Source organism: Staurois parvus, unplaced genomic scaffold (assembly GCF_062004578.1).
Source record: "Staurois parvus isolate SC_StPar_1 unplaced genomic scaffold, SC_StPar_1.0 ptg001050l, whole genome shotgun sequence".
NCBI lineage: Eukaryota > Metazoa > Chordata > Amphibia > Anura > Ranidae > Staurois > Staurois parvus.
In genome coordinates this window covers 46999-73971 of record NW_028318846.1, presented here as the reverse complement: position 1 = coordinate 73971, position 26973 = coordinate 46999, and the positions used below count along the sequence as shown (strand labels likewise).

Below are 26973 nucleotides of genomic sequence, written 5' to 3'. Positions count from 1 at the left end.
AAGAAAATTTTTTTCATACAACAGACGTACCACATTAGCTCTGTGCATAGATTATTGAAGGCATCCCCCTGATCCTCAAACCTACACATGCTCCACAAGCTGACAGAAAAGTGGTTGTAGGAACCAGCAAACAGCCCGCATGTCTATTTCATAGAATGCCAGAAAACACCAAAGCCTCTTTTCTCCTCAACGCATTTCCTTTTTCGCTTGCTTTCAGACACTTCACAAAGCATGTGCTGTATATAAAAATATTTACGATGGCAGCACTGAATCATTCAGATAGGCAAACAGATTTTTTTAATTTTCTCTAAAGCAAAAAAAAACGTGCTATAAAGATTTGTCACCAATGCTGATTATTTGTAAGCATATTTAAATAATGACAGCGGCATAGGATAAAGAGTAATTAATCGGCCTTGTCAGCTTGTAGGAACGGCATCTGGACCATACAAGGATGGTTAAACGCCTGCACGGTCTGCACTCGTGTCCTCGTTCTTCATCCATTATTTGAGTAATGATTCCTAGTATAATAATCAATCACACTGTACTCTGGCTTTTAATAATGTCCTTGATGAAAAAAAACAGAGGTCGTGATCAAATGCCATGTTTAATTAACTGCCAGCTTGCTACTTGTACAAGTTACTCTTTAATGATGCTGCCGCAAGACGCCTTCATTAAGGGGCCGGCTGTGCTGGCAGCCGTCGCTGAGCCAGGTCGAGGATAAGCCACGTCTTAAAAGGACCAGTAATCCTTCACATTGCGCATGTGTATATATATTATATATAAATAAATATAAATATATATATATATATATAGCCTTTTTTCAGCGGGAACACAGTTCCGGCACTTCCAGCACTGACTGTAAGTAATGGCATGGGGTGTCCTGAAGGGTCTGTTGATGCTGGCTGCTGGGGGATCTATTATTGCTGAGTGGGATCTATTTTTGCATGGGGAGGTCTATTGTTCCTTGTGGGGGGAAGGGGGCTTATGTTGCTGGGGGGTCAATTGTTGCTGGAAGGGATCTACTGTTGAGGAAGGGGTCTATTGTTGCTGGCTGCTGGAGAGTCCATTGATGCTGGCTGCTGGGAGATCAATTGTTCCTGGGGTGGTATTTTTGTGGAGGAGGGTGTCTATTGCTGCTGGAGGGGATCTTTTTTACTGCTTTTCTTGTTATCAATAACAAATTCCATACAACTTACTTAGCACCACAAAATGATACTTGGTTCTATATTCTCTAAATGGGGCGGTACTGGGAGATGGGTAGGGGGTTGAACCTAGGGATGGTCCTCGGAGGTGGGCAGGAGGTGGAGACAAGAGGTGGCTTAGAAGGAGGGGGGGGGGGGGTTCCTTCACCTATTATCTGAGAAAAAAAGCTCTGCGTATGCGTGTGTATATCTATCTATCTAGATATGGGGAAACCTCTCCTGCTGGATATCTAGACTGATATGGATGGGTAATATGTTAGGAATGTAAGGATGCCCCATCATTTGATGGAAATGAAAATGATCAACCTACAGAGGGCTGAATTGAAAGACACCCCAAAAATCAAAGTGAAAAAATGAGGCAGCAGGCTAGTTTATTTTGCTGACAAAATGTCATTGCTGCAACTCAGAATGGTCCTCAGTAGTTTGTATGGCCCCCACGTGCTTGTATGCATGCCTGACAACATCAGGGGAGGCTCCTAATGAGACGACAGATGGTGTCCTGGGGGATTTCCTCCCAGATCTGAACCATTATATCACTGAGCACCTGGACAGTCTGAGGTGCAAACTGGAGTCAGATGGTTCGAAACATGACATCCCAGAGGTGTTCTATTGGATTTAGGTCAGGTGGGCATGGGGGCCATTCAATGGTATCAATTCCTCCATCCTCCAGGAACTGCCTGCATACTCTCGCCACATGAGGCCGGGTATTGTCGTGCACCAGGAGGAACCCAGGACCCACTGCACCAGTGTATGGTCTGACAATGGGTCCAAGGATTTCATCCCAATACCTAATGGCAGTCAGGGTGCCATTGTCCAGCCTGTAGAGGTCTGTGCGTCCCTCCATGGATATGCCTCCCCAGACCATCACTGACTCACCACCAAAACAGCCATGCTGAACAATGTTACAGGCAGCATAACATTCTCCATGGCTTCTCCAGACCCTTTCACGTCTGTCACACGTGCTCAGGGGGAACCTGCTCTCAGCTGTGAAAAGCACAGGGCGCCAGTGGTGGACCTGCCAATTCTGGTGTTCAATGGCAAACATGGTTCGAAACATGACATCCCAGAGGTGTTCTATTGGATTTAGGTCAGGTGGGCATGGGGGCCATTCAATGGTATCAATACCTGACAATGGGTCCAAGGATTTCATCCCAATACCTAATGGCAGTCAGGGTGCCATTGTCCAGCCTGTAGAGGTCTGTGCGTCCCTCCATGGATATGCCTCCCCAGACCATCACTGACTCACCACCAAAACAGCCATGCTGAACAATGTTACAGGCAGCATAACATTCTCCATGGCTTCTCCAGACCCTTTCATGTCTGTCACATGTGCTCAGGGGGAACCTGCTCTCAGCTGTGAAAAGCACAGGGCGCCAGTGGTGGACCTGCCAATTCTGGTGTTCAATGGCAAATGCCAATTGAGCTCTATGGTTCCAGGCAGTGACCACAGGGCCCACTAGAGGACGTCGGGCCTTCAGGCCACCCTCATGAAGTCTATTTCTGATGGTTTAGTCAGAGACATTCACACCAGTGGCCTGCTGGAGGTCATTTTGTAGGGCTCTGGCAGTGCTCATCCTGTTCCTCCTTGCACAAAGGAGCAGATACTGGTCCTGCTGATGGGTTAAGGACCTTCTACAGCCCTGTCCAGCTCTCCTAGAGTAACTTCCTGTCTCCTGGAATCTCCTCCATGCTCTTGAGACTGTGCTGGGAGACACAGCAAACCTTCTGGCATTGGCACATATTGATGTGCCATCCTGGAGGAGTGGGACTGCCTGTGCAACCTCTGTAGGGTCGAGGTATGGCCTCATGCTACCAGTAGTGACACTGACCCTAGCCAAATGAAAAACAGTCAGAAAAGAGGAGTAGGGTAAAAAATGTCAGTGGCCTCCACCTGTAAAACCATTCTGGTTTTGTGGGTTGTCTCATTGTTGTCCATCTATTGCACCTGTTCATTTCATTAACATCAAATCAGCTGAAACTGATTAACAACCCCCTCTGCTACTTAACTGACCAGATCAATATCCCAGGAGTTTCATTGACTTGATGCTAGACTCTGATTAAAAAAGTCTTCCTTTCATTTTTTGATCAGTGTATAAAAGAGCTCCTAATCTTATAGACAAATATCTATAGAATAGAACTGAAAACTGCACGGGAAATGATTTTGCAACATTATGGTATGGTGATTTATGGCATGTGTTTTCCTGTTTTTTAAATACAGAAAATGTGAATAAAGCCTAAAACAGCCAGTATTTTTTGTGGGGGGTTTTTTGGATAGAGTGCAGAGGAATTAGAACATCTGTCAGGTTTTTATTTCTGACTGTGCCCCCATAAGGGAGATTCCCCCTATCTATTTGTTCTGTTTACTGTAATCACAGAGAGTGAAAATGAAAGAAGATCCCAAATTTTGTGTGGTCACCAGAACAGTAGTAGAGGCAGGGCTATTGTCATCGAGAACGCCGGGGAACGCAGTTCTGCCACCTCTAGCACTGAATGTATGTAGTAGCAAGGGGTTTGTGGTGTGCTTGAGGGTCTATTGTTGCTGGCTGCTGGGGGATCTTTTGTTGCTTGGGGGGGGGCTCTGTTGTTGCTGGAGAGGTCTATTGTTGCTGGTGTGGGATCTGTTGTTGCTGATGTGTGAATTGTTGTTAGGATGGATCTACTGTTGAGGGCGGAGTCTATTGCAGGTAGCTACTTGTAGATCTATTGTTGCTGAGGGGGGTCCATTGTTGCTGGCTGCTGGGGGATCTTTTGTTGCTATGGGGAGGGGGCTCTGTTGTTGCTGGAGAGGTCTATTGTTGCTGGTGTGGGATCTGTTGTTGCTGAGGTGTCAATTGTTGCTGGGATGGATCTACTGTTGATGGAGGAATCTATTGCAGGTAGCTACTGGGAGATCTATTGTTGATGAGGGGGGTCTATTGTTGCTGGCTGCAGGGGATCTACTTTAATGCCCTTCTTATCAATAACAAATGCCATACAAATTACTTAGCACCACAAATTATACTTTGTAAAACGGGTATTAATGGGAGGTAGGTAGGGGGTGGAACCAAGGGACAGTTGTTAGAGGTGGGTAGGAGGCAAAGACAAGGGGTGACCTAGAAAAGGGGGGGGGGGGGGTGGAGTACCTGCACCTATTCTCTGCGGGGAAAAAAAGCCCTGAGGAGAAATCTTCCAATGAGGAGTGAGAACCAGAGATTCCCTCACTTTGGAGGAAATTCTCTCACTTCCTGTTCTGTATATGGGACAGGAAGTGAAGGGAGATCCCCACAGTGGGACATAGATGGCAAAATCCCCCCAAAACTGACAGAGGTTATAACATTCTCTTACTCTATCCAACAGGGAAAAAATGTAGTCTTATCGGTGGTTTTTGTTTCAGGTGTTTTACATGCAAACTGACACACAAATAATAATTTAAAAGACATATCCAAACTTTTGAAAAAACGTAAAACTTTTGTTAATGGTAATGTAGAGTGTTTTTGTATTTTTATATATGTTCAGGACTAAAAAATTTAATTTTTTTAACAAAATAAAAATAGTATAATTTTTTTTTTCCAGCCACAACGTGATTCTCTAGGCTCTTTTTTAGGTTTACCTCACTGTTCTTAGCTGCTCTGTTGTTTAAAGAGTTCAACAGCTCAAGCTGAACCATATACACTGCAGTCAGAGCAGTAACTTCTCCCCCTCCAAGCCTGTTTGGCTCAGACAGAGCAATCTGGAATTTCCATTAGAAAGAGTGAGAAGGCAAGCGGCTTCTGCCATGTTCCTTTCTATAAAATACCTATAATATTCTGTGACTACAGTATCATGAATTAAACAACAAAAATTTAACAAAAATGTACATAAATTATTAAAAAAAGTTCTAAAAGTTGATTTGTAAAACATAATTTTTGCAATGCAAAAAAAAAAAAAAATAATCTGGGTGAAGTGGTGAATTATCTGACAGAAATGCAGAGATGCTGATATTTTTGGCCGTGACTGTATGAAAGCTTTTGTTCCCAGACAAACTCCTCTGCCAAACTTTTTTTTTCTTTAATATATGTCTAGGGTATACACCTTCACCTTCCAGAGATTGAAGTCTTGCTTTTCCAAAAAAACTAATAAAAAAAGCTAATAAAAAAACTAATAAAAAAAAAAAAAAAAAAAAAACAACAATCACAATGGTTCATTAAGACTCTTTTACTACCAGGTCAAACCAGTAACATCTTACATAGAAACACATCAATTAGACCTTTGTCCCAGTTTCTGAATGTTCCTTGCAAACATAAATTGCGCACGATAAAGCCTGATAATTTTGGACCATCAAAACACAACGGTGAGCAATAGTGACATAACGCATACTGTCAACACAATGATTAGCAACCTTGACATAACACATGCTAGACTGCTGATAAATAAAACGCACAATGGAAAGACTATGGAGGACAATGGCCACATAAGTTTCATATGAGACGAGGTGAGCCATCAAGGGTTTGACATCTAACCCTACTGCTTGAACCTTTAAGAAAGAACATTGGTTTGGGTTTTACATTAGCCTTACCTGTCATGTAGCACTTGGTGTCTTGTGGTCGGCTTACTGGGTTGTTGTTTTTGAACATATAGAGGTTAAAAGGCATGATGTTTGTGGTGCTCAGCTGCTTCCAGATGTCATGGTCAGGACTTGTCCATCGGCCTGCTAACACGTCGTACTCACGGCGACCCATATGGATAAGTTTAGTGAGAGGGTCAAAGAGGCCTCCGTGGTAACCTACAATGAGCTGAAAGTTTGGGTTGGAGTCATGGTAAATTTCACCATAGGCAGTATATAAAATCTGCTTGATCATAAGCCCAGAGCCAGTGAAAACTGCCATAGGTGTCCCAATATTGTCACAGGCGATATAAAACTCATCCCCACTGCTTAACTCCATGGCAAAAAGATGGCCTTGAAGGTCATAATACAGGGAAGCAATTTCAGAACTTGAATGGTTGTAGAAGTGTGTGATTCTAGTAGGATTTGCCAGGTCGGCATAAAAAAACTGTAAGTGGTGACCATTGTTGGTTTTCCGTGAAACTCTCCTTCCAAGGCCATCATATCTATACCGCACACTCCAACCACTGACTTTATTATATGCTTTAACAAGAAGGCCAGCGGAGTTAAACTCGAAGATATCATTTCCCCTTTGCTTAAGAAAGCCATCTTCATCCATCCGATACTGGACATCACCCAATCTAGTTATCCGATCCCTCAGATCGTACCTGAGCGGCATGAGGCGAATGTTGTTTCCCGGATTTAGCAAGTGTAAATTTCCATTTAAGTCATAATTATACTTCCACTGCTGTTTGTCATTGATTGAAACGGTTTGCAACTGTCCATCATTATCATACTCGTAGGTGTACCGTGTGGAGTTGGCATAGGGTCCGACTTTTAACTCCTTTTTTACCACTCGGCCCATGTTGTCATACTGTAACATCATCCAAAACATCATGGACCGAAAGATCTCATACTGTAGTTCCCGCACTCGCCCATAGGTGTCAAACTGTTTAGTGTGCGTCATGACCGCTGTAGTTATGATCTGGTTGATGTTGTAGTAAATGACTCCAAATTTCCCAAATTGCTCAGTCTTGCCAGAGACATCATCATACCTGTACAAGTCAATTGGCAACGGTGTTTCATTGATAACAGCCTGCATGCTGGTGACTCGAAAGCTATTGTCATAATTGTAGTCGAACCTAGCATTCACCATGCCTTCTTCGGTAAAACGGAAAATCTGTCTGTCGATCAGAGGTCCGATCTGTCGGTAACGGATGGTGCATGTGAAACCATCGTTCTGCAAGTTGACAGTTTTTAGCATGCCAGCGGTTTCATCATATGTAAAAGCTATTTTGGTGGTGTCGTATAGAATCTCTGCAAGTTTTGATAGTTTGCCATATTTATATATTACGCGTCTTCCAGTACCCATGTACAATGTTTGTAGAAGATGTCCTTCTTCAGAAAAGTCTTGCAGTACAGAGGCGTTGCCCTCTGGAGGTCGATAGATGTTTCTGTAGTATCCAATAGAACGGACGGTCTCTAAGGTTTGTCTGGCCACGTTGGGCATCGTAACGGAAGAAAGGCGGTTGTTTTTATCAAACTCAAAGATGTACTGTCTCTGGCTGTGAAGAAGTAGCACCATCGACTATAGAAGAAAATAAAAAGTTTGATGAGTAATTCCGTACACTCAACACTACAGCAAACATACCATATTATTTGTAGCCTTCATAAGTAAATGGAGAGCTCAAACAGTTATCAGCAGATGTGTACTTGAATTTCCCAGGCCAATGTTTTTTCTACACCTCAGACTTGAGGCTTTTGTAGATACATTACAAAATTCTGCAAACACACGAATAATGTCTAAAGCCTTCCCCCTACCTGTTGTCTATCCTGAATAAAAGCATAAGAGCCTCTCCCCCCCATCATTGCAAAACAAAAGTGGCTACAACATGTTAGTCCGGTGTAGTACCATAATGGTCCTAAGTTACATCAAGCTTTGATGTGTTATGTGTATAACCTGCCTCGGAGATGTAGTTAAATATGCTATATGTAACTATGTTGAAAAGGCATGTACAATGATAATTTTAATATGTTGAGCCTAGTTTGGATGGCTGAAGCTTGCATAGATGAGCTCTGACCTTTGCTTGCCTACCTACAGATTCAATCATATTCATAAAGATTGAAAAATAAAAAAAGATGGAAGTTCAGTGTGCGTGAAATTTGACCATTGGAAAACTTCAGATAATATATAAATATGCATGCTTGGATTTCCTAGGTTTCAGTGCAGACGAGAGCCCATACAGACACCTCTTGCGCCTGTTTATCTCAAGGGAAACAGTGATTGGTCTAAAAAAAAGCAAAAACAAAAAAAAACAAAAAAAAAACCAATTTGTTGACCCATCTACTTCTACCCACACACACATACAGTGGGGCAAAAAAGTATTTAGTCAGCCACCAATTTTGCAAGTTCTCCCACTTAAAAAGATGAGAGAGGCCTGTAATTGGCATCATAGGTAGACCTCAACTATGAGAGACAAAATGAGAAAAAAAATCCAGACAATCACATTGGCCGATTTGGAAAGAATTTATTTGCAAATTATGGTGGAAAATAAGTATTTGGTCACCTACAAACAAGCAAGATTTCTGGCTCTCACAGACCTGTACCTTCTTCTTTAGGAGGCTCCTCTGTCCTGCACTCATTACCTGTATCAATGGCACCTGTTTGAACTTGTTATCAGTATAAAAGACACCTGTCCACAACCTCAAACAGTCACACTCCAAACTCCACTATGGTGAAGACCAAAGAGCTGTCGAAGGACACCAGAAACAAAATTGTAGACCTGCACCAGGCTGGGAAGACTGAATCTGCAATAGGCAAGCAGCTTGGTGTGAAGAAATCAATGTGGGAGCAATAATTAGAAAATGGAAGACATACAAGACCACTGATAATCTCCCTTGATCTGGGGCTCCACGCAAGATCTCACCCAGTGGGTAAAAATGATCACAAGAACGGTGAGCAAAAATCCCAGGACCACACGGGGGGACCTAGTGAATGACCTGCAGAGAGCTGGGACCAACGTAACTAAGGCTACCATCAGTAACACACTACGCCGCCAGGGACTCAGATCCTGCAGTGCCAGACGTGTCCCCCTGCTTAAGCCAGTACATGTCCGGGCCCATCTGAAGTTTTCTAGAGAGCATTTGGATGATCCAGAAGAGGATTGGGAGAATGTCATATGGTCAGATGAAACCAAAATAGAACTGTTTAGTAGAAACACAAGTCGTCGTGTTTGGAGGAGAGGGAATGCTGAGTTGCATCCAAAGAACACCATACCTACTGTGAAGCATGGGGGTAGCAACATCATGCTTTGGGGCTGTTTCTCCGCAAAGGGACCAGGACAACTGATCCATGTACAGGACAGAATGAATGGGGCCATGTATCGTGAGATTTTGAGTGCAAACCTCCTTCCATCAGCAAGGGCATTGAAGATGAAACGTGGCTGAGTCTTCCAACATGACAATGATCCCAAACATACCGCCCGGGCAATGAAGGAGTGGCTTCGTAAGAAGCATTTCAAGGTCCTGGAGTGGCCTAGCCAGTCTCCAGATCTCAACCCCATAGAAAACCTTTGGAGGGAGTTGAAAGTCCGTGTTGCCCAGCGACAGCCCCAAAACATCACTGCTCTAGAGGAGATCTGCATGGAGGAATGGGCCAACATACCAGCAACAGTGTGTGCCAACCTTGTGAAGACTTACAGGAAACGTTTGACCTCTGTCATTGCCAACAAAGGATATATAACAAAGTATTGAGATGAACTTTTGATATTGACCAAATACTTATTTTCCACCATAATTTGCAAATAAATTCTTTCCAAATCAGCCAATGTGATTGTCTGGATTTTTTTTTTTCATTTTGTCTCTCATAGTTGAGGTTAACCTATGATGCCAATTACAGTCCTCTCTCATCTTTTTAGGTGGGAGAACTTGCACAATTGGTGGCTGACTAAATACCCCACTGTAGATCCTCAGTTTGCTCAAGCAATGATCAACTCAAAAGGAGTTCCTTTTTGGTATTTCCAGGCCAATGGGAGATATATTTACTCTGTTTTGGGTCTTTACTAGTGCCTCCTCCCAGTTGAAGGAATGTGATTCGGCTAACACGAAGCCTTCCAAGAGACGTCACTATAAGATGCTTAAACAACCTCAACTGTTTGCTCTCAGTTCACAAGTTTCTAAGTATACATGAGTCCATGATTTTCCATCAGTGAATGTCTGAGATGTAATTCTCCCAGTCTGGTCATACTCCATCCTATCAGACATGGTTCCTCTCTGAATCCCTGATGAGATTTTTCTACAAGTTACCACAACACATCATCTAAAATGACCACCTTTGTGATAAACATGATTACTTCTGAACACTATGTAAATGTATTTTACATTAAACATTAATGAGAATATCAGAAGTGATCCAAACCTTTTCCAAGTATGTATAAGTCCATGATTTTCCATCAGCGAATGTCCGAGATGTAATTCTCCCAGTCTGGTCATACTCCATCCTTTCAGACATGGTTCCTCTCTGAATCCCTGCCACGTGTCCCCCAGGGGAGTAGGTCACATTTACTCCACTCAGCCCATTCGATGGAGACCAGAGGCTTGGCCTTCCTGCCTGATCATAAAGGATCCTCAGGGTGAACTTCCTGTGATCATCGTTAATTTTTTCTGTTCTTGTAACCCGGTCAAAATCCAGGGAAAGCAAATTCCTGTTGTGCACCTGTTGGAAATGAGAGCTGTAATTAGTTATGAGCACAAGACCGCTATTAGACAAGTGAATTACAGTGCTATCTCCACCAGAATTTCTTTTAGTTTTGGATTGAGCAAGGACAGGAAAAAAACTAAATCTCAGATGTTTTTGATTACTTTATTTAGCCACATTGGGAAAGCATCCTGTTCAGATGCGACACCAAGACAGGAAGTGAGGGGAAATCAGCAACAGAAGCGCACACGGGAATTAAAAACAAAACAAAAAAAAGACCAAAATGCATGTCGGTTTTTAACTGCATAGGAGGTTCTTCCCCCAACTCTTGTCCTGATAGCAACATTGTCATTCGGGCAGGGAGCAAAAGAAAAACTCTATTGGACTTCAGAATGCAAGAAAAACCTTAAAGTGCTACTAAACCCGGGACCCTGCGTTCACTATATCTGCTCTCCCAGGACCCGGCGTTCACTATATCTGCTCTCCCAGGACCCGGCGTTCACTATATCTGCTCTCCCAGGACCCGGCGTTCACTATATCTGCTCTCCCAGGACCCGGCGTTCACTATATCTGCTCTCCCAGGACCCGGCGTTCACTATATCTGCTCTCCCAGGACCCGGCGTTCACTATATCTGCTCTCCCAGGACCCGGCGTTCACTATATCTGCTCTCCCAGGACCCGGCGTTCACTATATCTGCTCTCCCAGGACCCGGCGTTCACTATATCTGCTCTCCCAGGACCCGGCGTTCACTATATCTGCTCTCCCAGGACCCGGCGTTCACTATATCTGCTCTCCCAGGACCCGGCGTTCACTATATCTGCTCTCCCAGGACCCGGCGTTCACTATATCTGCTCTCCCAGGACCCGGCGTTCACTATATCTGCTCTCCCAGGACCCGGCGTTCACTATATCTGCTCTCCCAGGACCCGGCGTTCACTATATCTGCTCTCCCAGGACCCGGCGTTCACTATATCTGCTCTCCCAGGACCCGGCGTTCACTATATCTGCTCTCCCAGGACCCGGCGTTCACTATATCTGCTCTCCCAGGACCCGGCGTTCACTATATCTGCTCTCCCAGGACCCGGCGTTCACTATATCTGCTCTCCCAGGACCCGGCGTTCACTATATCTGCTCTCCCAGGACCCGGCGTTCACTATATCTGCTCTCCCAGGACCCGGCGTTCACTATATCTGCTCTCCCAGGACCCTGCGTTCACTATATCTGCTCTCCCAGGACCCTGCGTTCACTATATCTGGTCTCCCACAGTGCACAGAACATGGAAGTACAATTATTCTAGTAAATATAAACTGCTAAATACCTTTTTTATCAGCAGTTTGAGCAGTCTTGTGACTTCTATCAGTGTCCAGCTGACTACGTTCAGGCTAGTAGTAGGAGTTTTCATTTCGCTCTAGGAGGATGCAGAACTCCTGACCTCTGGACAGCGCTGATTGGCCATGTGCTGATCACATGCACCCTCCCAAGAAAAAAAAAAAACCTCTCCAGCAATACACACCAAACTGAGCATGTGCAGAGTGACTCCACACGATATGTCTTATCAAGAGATAAGAGGGGGACACTGGAAAAAAGTGAGGATCAGAGAAGTCAGGATCAAACAGCCTTTTACACAATGCAGAGGATTAACCCCTTAGGTTCCATAGTTTGTATATGCAGTAAAGCATGCTTGTTATACTGACTGATTTTACTGTTGTGGGTTTAGTAACACTTTAAAGAGGTTCTAACCCTTCAACACATTGTCCAAATTAAAAAACAAAAAGGCTACTTTGACATTTCACGGGTGTGTTTTTTTATGCAGTTGTCGCTTTTCTGCAGTATGCATTTTTCATGCCGCACAATTATTTTATTTTTGAAGGTAAATAAGCAAATTGGATATTTTGAGCAATGAATTTGCTCAGTTTACAGCTTGCATAAATCTTAATATTCTCCCCCTGGAGTGCCAATAGCAAGGCTGTGTTTTTCACTGCTGTTCATTTACTGTTCACATTATTCCCTGCCCCTGAGGATCTTGCAATCTAATCTTCCTACCTCATTCATGAGCATCCTCTGGGAACACCAATCAACTTGTGTTTATTTATGTGCTTAGCCCATGCAAAGTAACTCAATTTTGCCTTTTAAAGCACCCTTCGCCTCCGCTCTCAATGCTCTACTGCAGGTAGCAAGGTCCTTAACTCACATTTGAGTTTCACATTTTTACAAATATAATGGCCAATTTAGACAGAATCCAACTAACCTACATGTTTTTGGAGTGTGGGAGGAAATCTGAGTACCCAGAGGAAACCCACACAGGCACATTTAGTGCCGTAGTTGGGATTCAAACCAATGACCCTAGTCCTGCTAGGCGGAAGTGCTAACCACTTAGCCACTGTGCTGCCCATAAAGACCATGTTTTTTGTACTGTAGGAGGAAACTGGAAAATCCAGAATGAACTCATGCAGGCACCGAGAATATACAAACCTCATGCAGATCACCCTGAAACCGTGATCCAAACCCTTGAATTAGGGCTAGAGAGCTAATTATATACATGTCATGCTGCTTGAGTACCCACTGAGATGGCCCAAGTAGATCAAAACAGCTCAATAAATAGCCAACTCTTTGGCCAGCTTGGAGGTGTCAATGGCTATTTACCAAACATATACAGTGCATTCTCATTGCAGCTCACAAAATGGCGGCCTTCTTTAACCACCCTTGCCCTGTTTATGGCTTTCTAATGTACCAATAACCGGCATTCCCATGAAGACTTCTTCAGCCTTCACAAGCGGCACCTCTGCTGCATGTAGATAATAGACTATCTATCATTTTGACATTTTGTTTTAAGATTTGTTTTAGTAATGAAGCATAAAAAAAAACACACACTTGATCTGCGAGTTTAGAAAGCAACAAAGAGGCTTCAGAAATTCAACATCACTGGCAGCTCGTTCCTAGGAGTGGAGCCATAATAGCATTACCTCACCTCGTTATTCACACCGCGGGGCGTGAGGAGGCGGGCCGGTTGCCAGAAGTGTCGATGAGATTAAACAGGCCCTCTGAATGGTTTTATGATCAATTATCATGTGTGCTATCACTCCTGGGACCAGCATTCACCTCATTATACGCTGAAGCCAAGCCGTTGCTGAATCAGCATATACAGAGAGAAAAGCTTTAAACATGCTCTCCTAGGTGTTTCTACCGATATGTTCTGACACACAATATTAAACACGGTAAAACCATTCACTTCATGCGTCTGCAATGGGATGGGTGCAAAGAAGATGTTCAAAAATTGTAGGTGGGCACCAAGGCTGGGCTGGAAGGTAATGTGCTTTTTATTTTTTTAATCATTGTTTTATACGATCAACACACGCTACTAAAGAAGCTTCCAAGGTCATAGAACTTTGGTGAAAATCTTCTATCCCATTTGACCACCTCAGATTCACATAAAGAGGTCTCAGTCATCTTTGTACTGAAATGTTCCACACAATCTTCTTTACAGCTGCTGCAAAGCCTAAGCGTTGTTACATGTACAGGGATGGTTATGGGTCTCCATGCACATGGGTACCTAGGGCTGTACAACATAAAATTTGGGTGTACTTCCCGGCCTGGGAGTCACATGTTGGGTAGGTGCAGAGTAGTGTGGTGGGCAGTAAGCAAACGTGAAATTCTGCGTCAAACTGGGCAAATCTGCCACAGAGGCCTTTCGGCAGTTTACACTGATGCGGCAATGGAGTCGTTCGAGTTGTTTTGAGTGGTACGCGAACTTCAAGAGTTGAAGAACATCACTGGAAGATGACGAGAGATCAGGAAGACCTTCAACAAGCTCAACTCCTGAAAATGCCCTCTTCCCGAAGATGAAGATCCAACTCAAAGGTGACAACATTGCAGAGATCCAGCGATTTGCCCAGTTTCACACAGAATTTCACGTTTGCTCTTTGTTCATGATGAAATAGCAGACATGGTAAGGCACGTTGTCAGAATAGCACCAGTTGCACAGCTCCCGATGTACCCAGAACAATGCCTTTTGGCACACTGACTTATGAAGGTCGGTGCTCCCTGTGACTGTGCATGCAGCCTTGTGCTGCCATCTGTTGGCGTGTTACAAAACAAAACTTTTTGATACTACCTCGTACACCGGAAACCCCTCCTTATGGCTAGTCTTGTCCCTCATAGACAAGTAACCTGTCCCTACACTAGCCACTTGCATAAAGCACACCAAAACCCAGGGGCAGAGACTTAAATAGACTCTGCTTGACCCAAGATGGCCATCAGGGTCACATGGGTCAAGGGTGTCCAACCTGATTACTGGTTCATGTGACTGAGGAAGTCACAGAGAAACCCAGTTTCTCTCAACTCCCTCTACCAGAGGCATTACAGCTATGGTCAAGTGCCACCTGCAGTGGAGAATATAGACTGCACTTGCATATACACAGGTGAGGCAAACAGCCACCCATAGCAGTCAATATCTGTATGTAGCGATACACCGGTATTTGTGTAAACAAAAGCTTGTAGACAGACTGTCTGTATCCAGGGATGTACGCCCATATCCATGCACAAGTTTATGCGAGAACATGTGATGTCCCCCATGTGACAGTGCATGAGCCTGAGTGGCCAGTCGCCAGGTCCAAACAGTGGCACATGAGGGGCAGTGAAGCCATTCACCCAGAAAACCTCTGACACCAAAGCTTACCCAAGGTGGACTCCTGCAGCAGGTCGGTAATGACGAAGCATGAATGGCCGAATATATATTGTTGGGGTAGGGGTGGAAGGCTATGGGCAGACATTATGGTTTTGCCTGAACAGGCAGATGACAGCTCCTCTTAAAATATGATGATCATTTTATTAGAGATTTCCAAATATTAAAGGAAATACAGTATGGAAACATATGAAGGCTTCCACTGCTGACTTCTCCTTCTGAAATTATTAGTTGACTAGCTGCCACACTGATCCAGTAGTTTTGATGCTTTCTGGATGACTCTCTCAGAACAATGCAGATCACAAGTTCTGATGTCATTTGCTGCCTGCTCAGAGAGAACCGAAGACAGAGACAGCAGGGCAACTAGGATTTAATAGAGAAACTCCAGGCAATAATTGAAACCAGCCATCAATCTTCTAATGTTATCTAGAAAACAAGCACGTTACACAAACAAAAAAAACCCCTCAAGAATCGTTAGCAGCAGAGAAGTGGAAACCATTCTGTATGAATCAACTTTCCCCAGCGAAAAGCCAACAACTTCCTAGAAGCCAACACCAAGGAGAAACATATGGGCATTTTTTCAAAAAAATGTACACACAGGAAAACATAATGGCTTACCCTCAGCCGACGTCCAAAAACAGTGACCTGTCCCCGTGCTTGTTCTTTCCTCTGGCGCCATTCTACCAAGTTAAGTCCATTGTCTATTGGCAAGGTGACATTACGTTTGCCAACAGTGGGGTTCACCGTGCCCGCCAGCAAGTGGGGCTCAGTCTGAAGGGCAACTTCCATTCCATTAGCCAAAATAAGCCGGAGAGATCCATCAGCACCAATGTAATAGCTGTTGCGCACTTGATCTAAAGGTGATAAAACCCATACAGAATTATCCTATTACCTCCAGCCTATGCAAAGAAAGTATCACAGAAATCATTAATTAAAAAACAAAACAAAACATAAAACAAATGAAGCACAATCCACCTTGCAGAAGGGTGTAGAAGGCTCCAGAAGCAGACAGGTTGGTTGTTATAGTTACATCTTCTTTGTTAGATGTCTCCACTTGAACGTGGACTGAGCTGTCTGTGTCACTGCGGAAGGTGCTCACTTGCCCCGTGGGAAACGTAACATTGGTCAGCCGCCCAAAGCTATCATACCTGAAAAACAACAGACATGAGTGAAGACTCAAGGTTGGTGCATATGTTTCTAAAGATGAACATCATAGAAAGACTGGGATGCTTGTGTTGACCATTTTGTGTCCTAGACTTCAGTCATGGGACTATATCTATGCACTAGCTCTCATTATGAGATGTAAAGCAATTTGTAATGACAGATTCTGACCATTATTGATCCACTTTGTCAGAGAAACCCTCAAAATTTGGGAATTTCAAAACTTTAATAGAAATGTCCATAAAGTGGGCTTGGAAGGAGAATGTCCATAAAGTTGTCTTGGAAGAAGATTTTTGGGTACGTAGAGAGTAATTTTGAAACAAGAAAAAATACTATGCTTAGAGAATGGAGAGTAAAGGGGTTCAATATTTAAACCCAATGTAAAAAGTCTTCATCTAAACCAGTGGTTCTCAACCTCCCTAATGCTGCGGCCCTTTAATACAGTTCCTCATGTTGTGGTGACCCCCAACCATAAAATTATTTTCGTTGCTACTTCATAACTGTAATTTTGCTACTATTATGAATCGTAATTAAAGCATAGTGATTATTCACAAAAAAATTATAATTATAATTCATGAAGTGTCGTTTTACCTCCAATACTGCTGCTTTCAACACAGTAGCTGCTTTTAACAGAGTAGCTGCTTTCAACACAGCAGCTGCTTTCTACACAGTAGCTGCTCTTTACACATGTGTGACTGGTCCACATAAGTACATTATGGCGCCAACCCTGTCACATACACCTGTATTTGTACGGGGTGTATGTGATGGGGTTAGCGCGATGATGTCACCACGCCGGGTACTCGTATCTGGGCGTATCTGCATGTGGATGGACCCGCCTGGAGACGGATAGAGGAGCGGTGTCTCGGTTTCTAAGACCATCCGAAATATGTGTTTTCCGATGGTCTTAGGCGACCCCTGTGAAAGGGTCGTTCGACCCCCCAAAGGGGTCGCGACCCACAGGTTGAGAACCGCTGATCTAAACCATGTTGTATAACCTGTACTCAACACAACGGTAAGTTGAAGCAGCATAATTCCCAAGGTACAGCCCTTACTGAGCTTTGCTCCCTTGCTGGCCAAATCTCTGCAGAAGGGGAATAGGAAAGGATCTCAAGTGTTCAGGTTCCTATTATAACAAGGCCCTTATTCTGCTTACCATGTGTGCTGGGTATGAAGGACTCTGTAGGACAAGCGCTGGCCGTTTCACTCAAATCAGACTGAGATTTGCAAGATGGTTTTTGCCCACAAAATACACCTTTGTATGGCTGAAGGCTGGCCAAAGTTTGAACGGTAACTTTAAAGCAGCAATAGAACAGTAGTAGGAATACGAGATGGAAAAATACACGGTGAAATGTAGGATCTAAACGTTACTCGATTTAGCTGCTGCAGACTAATGCCAATATGATTACATTTGTCCCCATTTGTTGATTTGCATGGCCATGTAATGTTCACCATGGGTCTCCTGACACTGTGTGCCCATTAAACGTTGCCAGGCTTAATTTGCAATGCTATTAAGCAGATCATAAATTATGGAGAGACAGACTGCAAGGAATGTTATGGCTGGATGCTCCGGTATTGCAGCAGTGCACACAGGCTTCTAAGTGTCTATCTATAAACCATCGCTGAAAGATGGATTAACCTACAAAATTCTGAGTGCAGGCTTCAGCCTGGCTGAAAATGGTTATAAATTCAATAAGCTTCCTCTAAGAAAGGTCTGATAAAAGAACTAACAACCAAGTTGAGGCTATGCCCTGTCACCTTCTAAACAAGGGCTTATATCTGGTCATTCAACAGTATGCCAGAGCTTCAGGAGACAGTAGAGCCTCTCATTTCTTTCACTTGAATGGCTGAGGGTGCAGCTTAGTAATAAGAAAGCGCGGGGTATAATCTGTACCAGAGAAAAGTTGGTTACATAGTTAGTCTGGCTGAAAAAAGACAAAAGTCCATTCAGTTTAACCATAAAAAACCCCCCCAAAAAAACAAAGTTATAATCCTATACCCACAGTTGATCCAGAGGAAGGCAAAAAAACCCAGCAAAGCATGAACCAATTTGTTCCTGCAGGGAAAAAATTCCTTTCTGATCCCCCCCCCAGAGGAAATCGGATATTCCCTGGATCAACTTTCCCTATAAATGTTATATCCAGTTATATTCTGTGTCTCTAAGAAAGAATCCAGGACTTTTTTGAAGCAATCCACTGAGCTGGCCAGAACCAACTCTTGAGGGAGTCTATTCCACATTTTCACAGCTCTTACTGTGAAGAAACCTTTCCGTATTTGCAGATTAAATTTCTTTTCCTCCAGACGTAAAGAGTGCCCCCTTGTCCTCTGTGATGACCTCAGGGTGAATAGCTCTACACCGAGTTCACTATATGAACCACTGATGTATTTATACATGGAGATCATATCCCCCTTATGTATTATACATGGAGATCATATCCCCCCCTTATGTATTATACATGGAGATCATATCCCCCCCTTATGTATTATACATGGAGATCATATCCCCCTTATATATTATACATGGTGATCATATCCCCCTTATGTATTATACATGGTGATCATATCCCCCCCTTATGTATTATACATGGAGATCATATCCCCCTTATGTATTATACATGGTGATCATATCCCCCCCTTATGTATTATACATGGAGATCATATCCCCCCCTTATGTATTATACATGGAGATCATATCCCCCCCTTATGTATTATACATGGAGATCATATCCCCCCTTATGTATTATACATGGTGATCATATCCCCCCTTATGTATTATACATGGTGATCATATCCCCCCTTATGTATTATACATGGAGATCATATCCCCCTTGTGTATTATACATGGAGATCATATCCCCCTTGTGTATTATACATGGAGATCATATCCCCCTTGTGTATTATACATGGTGATCATATCCCCCCTTATGTATTATACATGGTGATCATATTCCCCCTTATGTATTATACATGGTGATCATATCCCCCTTATGTATTATACATGGTGATCATATCCCCCTTATGTATTATACATGGAGATCATATCCCCCCTTATGTATTATACATGGAGATCATAACCCCCCTTATGTATTTATACATGGAGATCATATCCCCCCCAGCCCCTTATGTATTATACATGGATATCATATCCCCCCCAGCCCCTTATGTATTATACATGGTGATCATACCCCCCCTTATGTATTATACATGGAGATCATATCCCCCCTTATGTATTATACATGGTGATCATATCCCCCCTTATGTATTATACATGGAGATCATACCCCCCTTATGTATTATACATGGAGATCATATCCCCCCTTATGTATTATACATGGTGATCATATCCCCCCTTATGTATTCTACATGGTGATCATACCCCCCCCCCCCCCCCTTATGTATTATACATGGAGATCATATCCCCCCTTATGTATTATACATGGAGATCATACCCCCCTTATGTATTATACATGGTGATCATATCCCCCCCTTATGTATTATACATGGAGATGATATCCCCCCCTTATGTATTATACATGGTGATCATATCCCCCCTTATGTATTATACATGGTGATCATATCCCCCCTTATGTATTATACATGGTGATCATATCCCCCTTATGTATTTATACATGGAGATCATATCCCCCCCAGCCCCTTATGTATTATACATGGAGATCATATCCCCCCCAGCCCCTTATGTATTATACATGGTGATCATATCCCCCTTATGTATTATACATGGTGATCATATCCCGTCTTATGTATTATACATGGTGATCATATCCCCCTTATGTATTTATACATGGAGATCATATCCCCCTCAGCCCCTTATGTATTATACATGGTGATCATATCCCCCCTTATGTATTATACATGGAGATCATATCCCCCCTTATGTATTATACATGGAGATCATATCCCCCCTTATGTATTATACATGGAGATCATATCCCCCCTTATGTATTTATACATGGAGATCATATCCCCCTCAGCCCCTTATGTATTATACATGGTGATCATATCCCCCCTTATGTATTTATACATGGAGATCATATCCCCCCCAGCCCCTTATGTATTATACATGGAGATCATATCCCCCCCCCAGCCCCTTATGTATTATACATGGTGATCATATCCCCCCTTATGTATTATACATGGAGATCATATCCCCCCTTATGTATTATACATGGTGATCATATCCCCCCTTATGTATTATACACGGTGATCATATCCCCCCTTATGTATTATACACGGTGATCATATCCCCCCTTATGTATTATACATGGAGATCATATCCCCCCTTATGTATTATACATGGTGATCATATCCCCCCTTATGTATTATACATGGAGATCATATCCCCCCTTATGTATTATACATGGAGATCATATCCCCCCTTATGTATTATACATGGTGATCATATCCCCCCTTATGTATTATACATGGAGATCATATCCCCCTTATGTATTATACATGGTGATCATATCCCCCCTTATGTATTATACATGGAGATCATATCCCCCCTTATGTATTATACATGGTGATCATATCCCCCCTTATGTATTATACATGGAGATCATATCCCCCTTATGTATTATACATGGGGATCATATCCCCCTTATGTATTATACATGGAGATCATATCCCCCCTTGGGTCCCTGGGGATTGATTTGAAGGCCAACAGATACTGCCTGTCTTTCAGCACCATTATTGACTCCATCAATTTTAGCCACATTTGGTTAACTGTAAAGTGGAACTAGACTCAAAAAGTGAAGACTGATCAAGATCAAGTGCACACTATAGAGGGATATGCTTTTTTCATATTTCATGTCTGAGGTTTCAACCACTTTAACGCATACAGTGGTGTTCTCTCTCCACCCCTAGCCTTTTAACAGGACAGTGAAAGGGTTGCAGCAGACTGATGAGGTTATTCCCCTGCTCTCTCCTCCTATCAGCACATTTGCATGCAACACACCAGTTTCTCTTCCCAGCATTCACTCTCCTTGTCGCTCAGCAGGGGACAGCAAGAGGTTGATACTGGCTCAACTTCACTTTCACTAGTTGCACTAAAAATACATTGATTGATTCAATTAATGAATATATCTGTATTAAGGACCCTTTTACACTGAACGGTTTTTGATAAGATAAGCGGAAGAAAAAACGTATCCTTTTAAATCCTATTGAACTCTTCAAACTGCTCAGTTGCCTTTTTTAAAGTCCTGCTGGCTGCATTTTTGGTGTACGTAAAAAAAAAGCGCTAAAAATGTACCTCCTCATTGAAATGATCAGAAAATGCACAGTGTTTGTATTTTTGGTGCCTTTTTTACGTTGCATGTCCATTTTTCACTGTAGCAGACAACCAGAAAACGCATTGTTACTGAGTTTTCGCAACAGAGCAGTGTGAAAGCAGTCTAATTTGTGTGAAGTTCAGATTTAATAGTGTAGCGGGTCCAGGGTGGGCAGTTGTCTCATTGCCGATGTTGGCACTGCAATATCTTACAGTCTTCTGAAGAGAGCACAGCCAACATCTATAAAATTACAGACAGGAGGTGGATGTGATATATTTACAAATGCCTTGTATATATGAGTATAAAATCTGCATGGCTATCTATGAAAAAGCATTATCGGCATCATAAAATCTGTTTTTCGTTTTCCTTTAACTGGCTTTTACAGCCGTGTCCACAATAGGATCCCTTCCTCTTCATTTGGCAAAATTTTATTTTTATGTATAAGAGAAAATAAAATCTCTCTGCTTTTATGTGAGCTGTAAAAAGCTGTATAAGTAATACCCCCCTTTACCCCGCCCCCCCACCAATCTAATTTCTTCCTTTTAAGGCCGTCCGTCAGTTGTCCTAACAGTAGAAATAAACTCAGATGGAAAAATCTGACCCTTTCGTGTTCATAGCCAATTTAGTACTGGCGGAATTACACGCACAATCGGCAGCGTCTTTCCTGAGCCGGTCAATAATTTACAATGACACACTTTTAGCATTTACTTAAACCGAGGGGAAAATGTTTTCTCCCACCACTGAAGTCCAATAATCTTCCACAGTACGAAATTCATCCTGATGTACTGTGGGGTGAAGCAGACTTTGCATGTGTTTGGAAAGATCCCTACATTATTTATTGGAGATTGGAAACTATTAGTATCAGATGTTAACAAAGGGAAAATACTACTCTTTTCAAGCACTTTGATGGTCGTTGCCCGCTGGGGACATTGATCTGTATTTTTGTAGCTGGTGCTGTCATTGCCTATCATACTTTATAGAGGGAAACGGACATTTATGGTGCTCTGACCGCCTCTCTGAACTCTCGACATGTGTATGAACTGGACCGGACACTGTGTGTGCTATCTAAGCACCTTCCTTACACAACATTAGTAAATATGACAACCCCATGCAGGTAGAAAAAAAAAATGCATATATCATACCAGTGGTCTAGTGTAATAGGGAAAAAAGGAAAGAATAAGGGAAATAGTCAACAAAAAGTGGAAAAAGAAAAAAAAAAATGAAAGAAAGGAATAAAAAGTGAAGAAAAAGTGAAAGAAAGAGAATGAACAAGAAAACAAAAATGAAAGAAGAAAAAAGAAAATGAGAAAAAGAGAAAAATAAAGAGAACAGTAAAAAGAAAGAAAGCGTAAAAAAAAAAAACGAGAAGAGAGGGAAAAGAAAGAGAAAGTGAAAAACAAGGAAAGGAAAGATCTAGAAATGAAAGAGGGATAAAATAACCAGAACACACAGAAAAAAAAACAGAAAAGAAAACAGAAAAGAAAAATAAGGAAGAGAAGCAGAGAAAAGAAAGAGAATGTACAAAAAAAACAGAAAAGACAGAGAAAGCAAAAGTAAAAAAACAGAAATGGCAGAGAGAGAGTAAAAAAAACAGAGAAAAGGCAGAGAAAGAGAAAGTGAAATAACAGAGAAAAGACAGAGAAAGATAAGACAGACAAAAAATAAAAAAGACAGAGAAAGAGGAAGTGAGAAGCAGAAAAGGGAAACTGAAGTTAAAAAAAATAAGAAAAAGAGCAATAAAAAGACAAAATAGAACACAAATAAGGAAAAGGAAAAGACAGAGAAAGTGGAAAAAAAATACAGAGAAAAGACAGGAAAAGAGAAAGTGAAAAAACACAGAAAAGACAGAGGAAGAGAAATTGAAAAGAGATGAAAAGACAGAGAAAAAGTAAAAAAGATAGAGAAAGTGAAAAGACAGAAAAAGGAAAGGAAAAGGGAAAGGAAAAATAAAGATATGAAAAAGAAATAAAATGAAAAGACAAACAGAACACAAAAAAAGAGAAAAGAAACAGGAAAAGAAAACAAATAGGGAAGAGAAAACAAATAAGAGGAAGAAAGGAAAGAAAGAACGGAAGAAAGAAAGAGAGAAGGAGAGAGAGAACGAGGGAAAGAAAGAGAACGAAAGAGAAAGAGAAAGAGAACGAAAGAGAAAGAGAAAGAAAGAACGAGAGAAAGAACAAAAGAAAGAAAGAAAGAACGAGAGAACGAAAGAGAGAAAGAAAGAAAGAAAGAAAATAAAAAACTAGAGAAAGTAAAAGAGAACGAGAGAACGAAAGTAAAAGAGAACGAGAGAACGAAAGTAAAAGAGAACGAGAGAACGAAAGTAAGAGAGAACGAAAGAACGAAAGTAAGAGAGAACGAAAGTAAGAGAGAACGAAAGTAAGTAAGAGAGAACGAGAGAACGAAAGAAAGTAAGAGAGAACGAAAGTAAGTAAGAGAGAACGAGAGAACGAAAGAAAGTAAGAGAACGAGAGAACGAAAGAAAGAGAGAACGAGAGAACGAAAAAAAGTAAGAGAGAACGAAAGAAAGAAAGAGAACGAAAGTAAGAGAGGACAAGAGAACGAAAGAAAGAAAGAGAACGAGAGAACAAAAGTAAGAGAGAACGAAAGAAAGTAAGAGAACGAAAGTAAGAGAGAACGAGAGAACGAAAGAAAGTAAGAGAGAACGAGAGAACGAAAAAAAGTAAGAGAGAACGAAAGTAAGAGAACAAGAGAACGAAAGAAAGAAAGAAAAAGAACGAAAAAGAAAGAAAAAACGAAAGTAAGAGAACGAGAGAACGAAAGTAAGAGAGAACGAGAGAACGAAAGAAAGAACGAACGAAAGAAAGAAAAAACGAAAGTAAGAGAACGAGAGAAAAAAAGAACGAAAGAAAGAAAGAGAGAAAGAAAGAAAGAACAAGAGAAAGAAAGAACGAACGTGAGAAAGAAAGAGTGAACGAGAGAAAGAAAGAATGAACAAGAGAAAGAAAGAACGAACGAGAGCAAGAATGAAGGAGAGCAAGAAAAAAACAAACGAGAGCAAGAAAAAAAACAAACGAGAGCAAGAAAAAAACAAACGAGAGCAAGAATGAATGAACGAGAGCAAGAATGAATGGACAGAAAGAATGAAAAAAAAACGAGAGGAAAAAGACAGAACGAAAGAAAGAAAAAGATAGAAAGTAAAAAGAAAAACTCTAAACCGATGAGCAGAAAATAAAGGATTTTGACTACTTACTCATAGAACGTTGTCCATCCATTCTCATTGCTCTTGGTAGCGAGGAGACCAGAGTTTCCATGGTAGGTCATTGAGGCCAACTCGTTACCCTGTTCTGAGATACTTTTGAGAGCGCTGTTGGTGCCCATTGTCAACCAGAAAACTTGACCATCGGGAACAACCAGCCAGAGGGGCATCCCAGTGGAATCCCGTCGTACGTTTAGGGTATTTCCATTGTTGTCTGTAATCAGAGTCAGGTCACCATCAGCAGTGTAGGTGAAGTTGTAGAGAAAGTCTCCAGTGGTAAGGCTTTGGGTGTAAAGATGCCGTCCTGTTGTGTCAAAAAGATACAGCTCCTGGTCAATAGGAGACGATACCTCGTACATGTTCTGGCTGTTGAGGAATGGCTTGTTGGTTCGAATAAACCGGATCCTGATATTACCAAGGTCAGCCACATACAAGTCACCATCAGCACATACAGCTAGAGATGATGGAGAGTTCAGCTTGGCATCCTTAGCGTAACCGTCATCTCCTGAAAAGCATTCACAGCTGGCATCGTTTTTGCAATCACAGCCGCTCGGTGCACCAGCCACTAATGAGATTTCACCACTGGTGCTGACCTGCCTAATTCTATTGATTTTCTTTTCATCAGTTTCCGAAATGTACAAGATGCCATTATGAGATACAGCTAGGGCAGTTGCTGCCTCCAAGGTGGCATGGACTGCTACTTTGCTAAGGAGGAAGTGGTCGATGCCAGGAACCTGGCAGTGCATAGGTCTTCCAGCTACAATACGGACCTGGTGATTCTCAGAGATCTGCAACACAACGTTGTTGTCGAGAACATAGAGGGAGTTATCCATTGGGTTTACAGCCAAGTCCGTAGGCCATTCAAGTCGAACCTGCAAATAAAATCCATGGTTGTAAAGAAACGTTTCAGGTAATAAACAATTATTCTAGAACAACCATTTTGTGCGTTGTTCCAATGACCATCAATGTCATGAAGAAAATAAGAATGTTGCAGTAGCTTACAAATGGCCGCTGCCACTTTATGTGAAGTATCCAGTCCCTTTAAATACATCGGATTACAAATTTTAGTGTAGCATTCGTAAATTTGAAGTTTCATCTATAAATAGATGCACACCAATTTCTTTTCAAGCCAATAGTGATTACTCAGATGCAATACTTTCCTTTTAGATAATTGCCGTGTTTCTGCAACATTAATGTTTAGATTGCACAACTCAAACATTTACAGACCGCATTAAATAAAATTAGCTCCACTCCAGTCTAATTTCATCTTGTTCATTTTTTTTAATCTACTTGTTTATTTTCTTTAATCAAACCAAAAACAAAAATTGCTGCCTAAATTAGAATGTCAGTCTCTGCCAAGCGAGTGATTATACAACCTGGCATACTACAAGTGCCAGCACACCTTGTTAGGTAGGCATAAGCAATTTCCAGTTGTCATTTTGTGGAACTATAAGTCCCAGAATGCTTACACCTTGGCTTGTCCGTCATATGTAAGCAGCCTGGGGCTCTGCAGGGGTGGGGCTTACTAGGACTTGCAGTTGCTTAGCTGATCAAATGCACTGTGATTTGTACAGTGTCACGAACTAGACTGCCTTTGTGTAATGGTCATCCTTGACCTTTAGTTATGCTGCTGTTCACATCTCTTTAGTTCAAACCTGCCCTCTTTAGTGGACTTAAAGCTTACAGCTTGGCTTGCCCATCATATGTAAGCAGCCTGGGGCTCTGCAGGGGTGGGGTTTATTAGGACTTGCAGTTGCTTAGCAGATCAAATGCCCTGTGATTTGTACAGTGCCACTAGCTAGACTTCCTTTGTATAATGGTCATCCTTGACCTTTAGTTATGCTGCTGCTCAGCTCTCTGTAGTGCACACTTGCTCTCTGTAGTGGACTTAAAGCTTACAGCTTGGCTTGCCAATCATATGTAAGCAGCCTGGGGCTCTGCAGAGGTGGGGCTTACAAGGATTTGCAGTTGCTTAGCAAATCAAAAGCCCTGTGATTTGTACAGTGTCAGGAACTGGACTGCCTTTGTTTAAAGATCTTCCCTGACCTTTAGTTACGCTGCCGCTCAGATCCTTGTAGTGCACACCTGCCCTCATTAGTGGACTTAAAGCGAGGCCACAGGTCAAAGCTGTGTCTCTTTACCAATTTTGTCAGTTTGCTTACAGCCA

The 26973-nt window shown here is 42.2% G+C and overlaps 1 protein-coding gene across 1 annotated transcript in view; it reads right to left on the bottom strand.

The window, feature by feature from the left end:
* Nucleotides 1–26973, bottom strand: part of LOC149440883 (teneurin-4) — a gene marked incomplete at its 5' end in the record, with an annotated part of 88252 nt that overhangs the window by 16302 nt on the left and 44977 nt on the right. Inside the window, 5 exons of the mRNA XM_089658017.1 lie at nucleotides 5737–7351; nucleotides 10181–10477; nucleotides 15759–15994; nucleotides 16116–16288; nucleotides 24801–25678. Coding sequence (XP_089514143.1) covers nucleotides 5737–7351; nucleotides 10181–10477; nucleotides 15759–15994; nucleotides 16116–16288; nucleotides 24801–25678 — 3199 coding nt within the window. The remainder of the gene's footprint in view (nucleotides 1–5736; nucleotides 7352–10180; nucleotides 10478–15758; nucleotides 15995–16115; nucleotides 16289–24800; nucleotides 25679–26973) is intronic.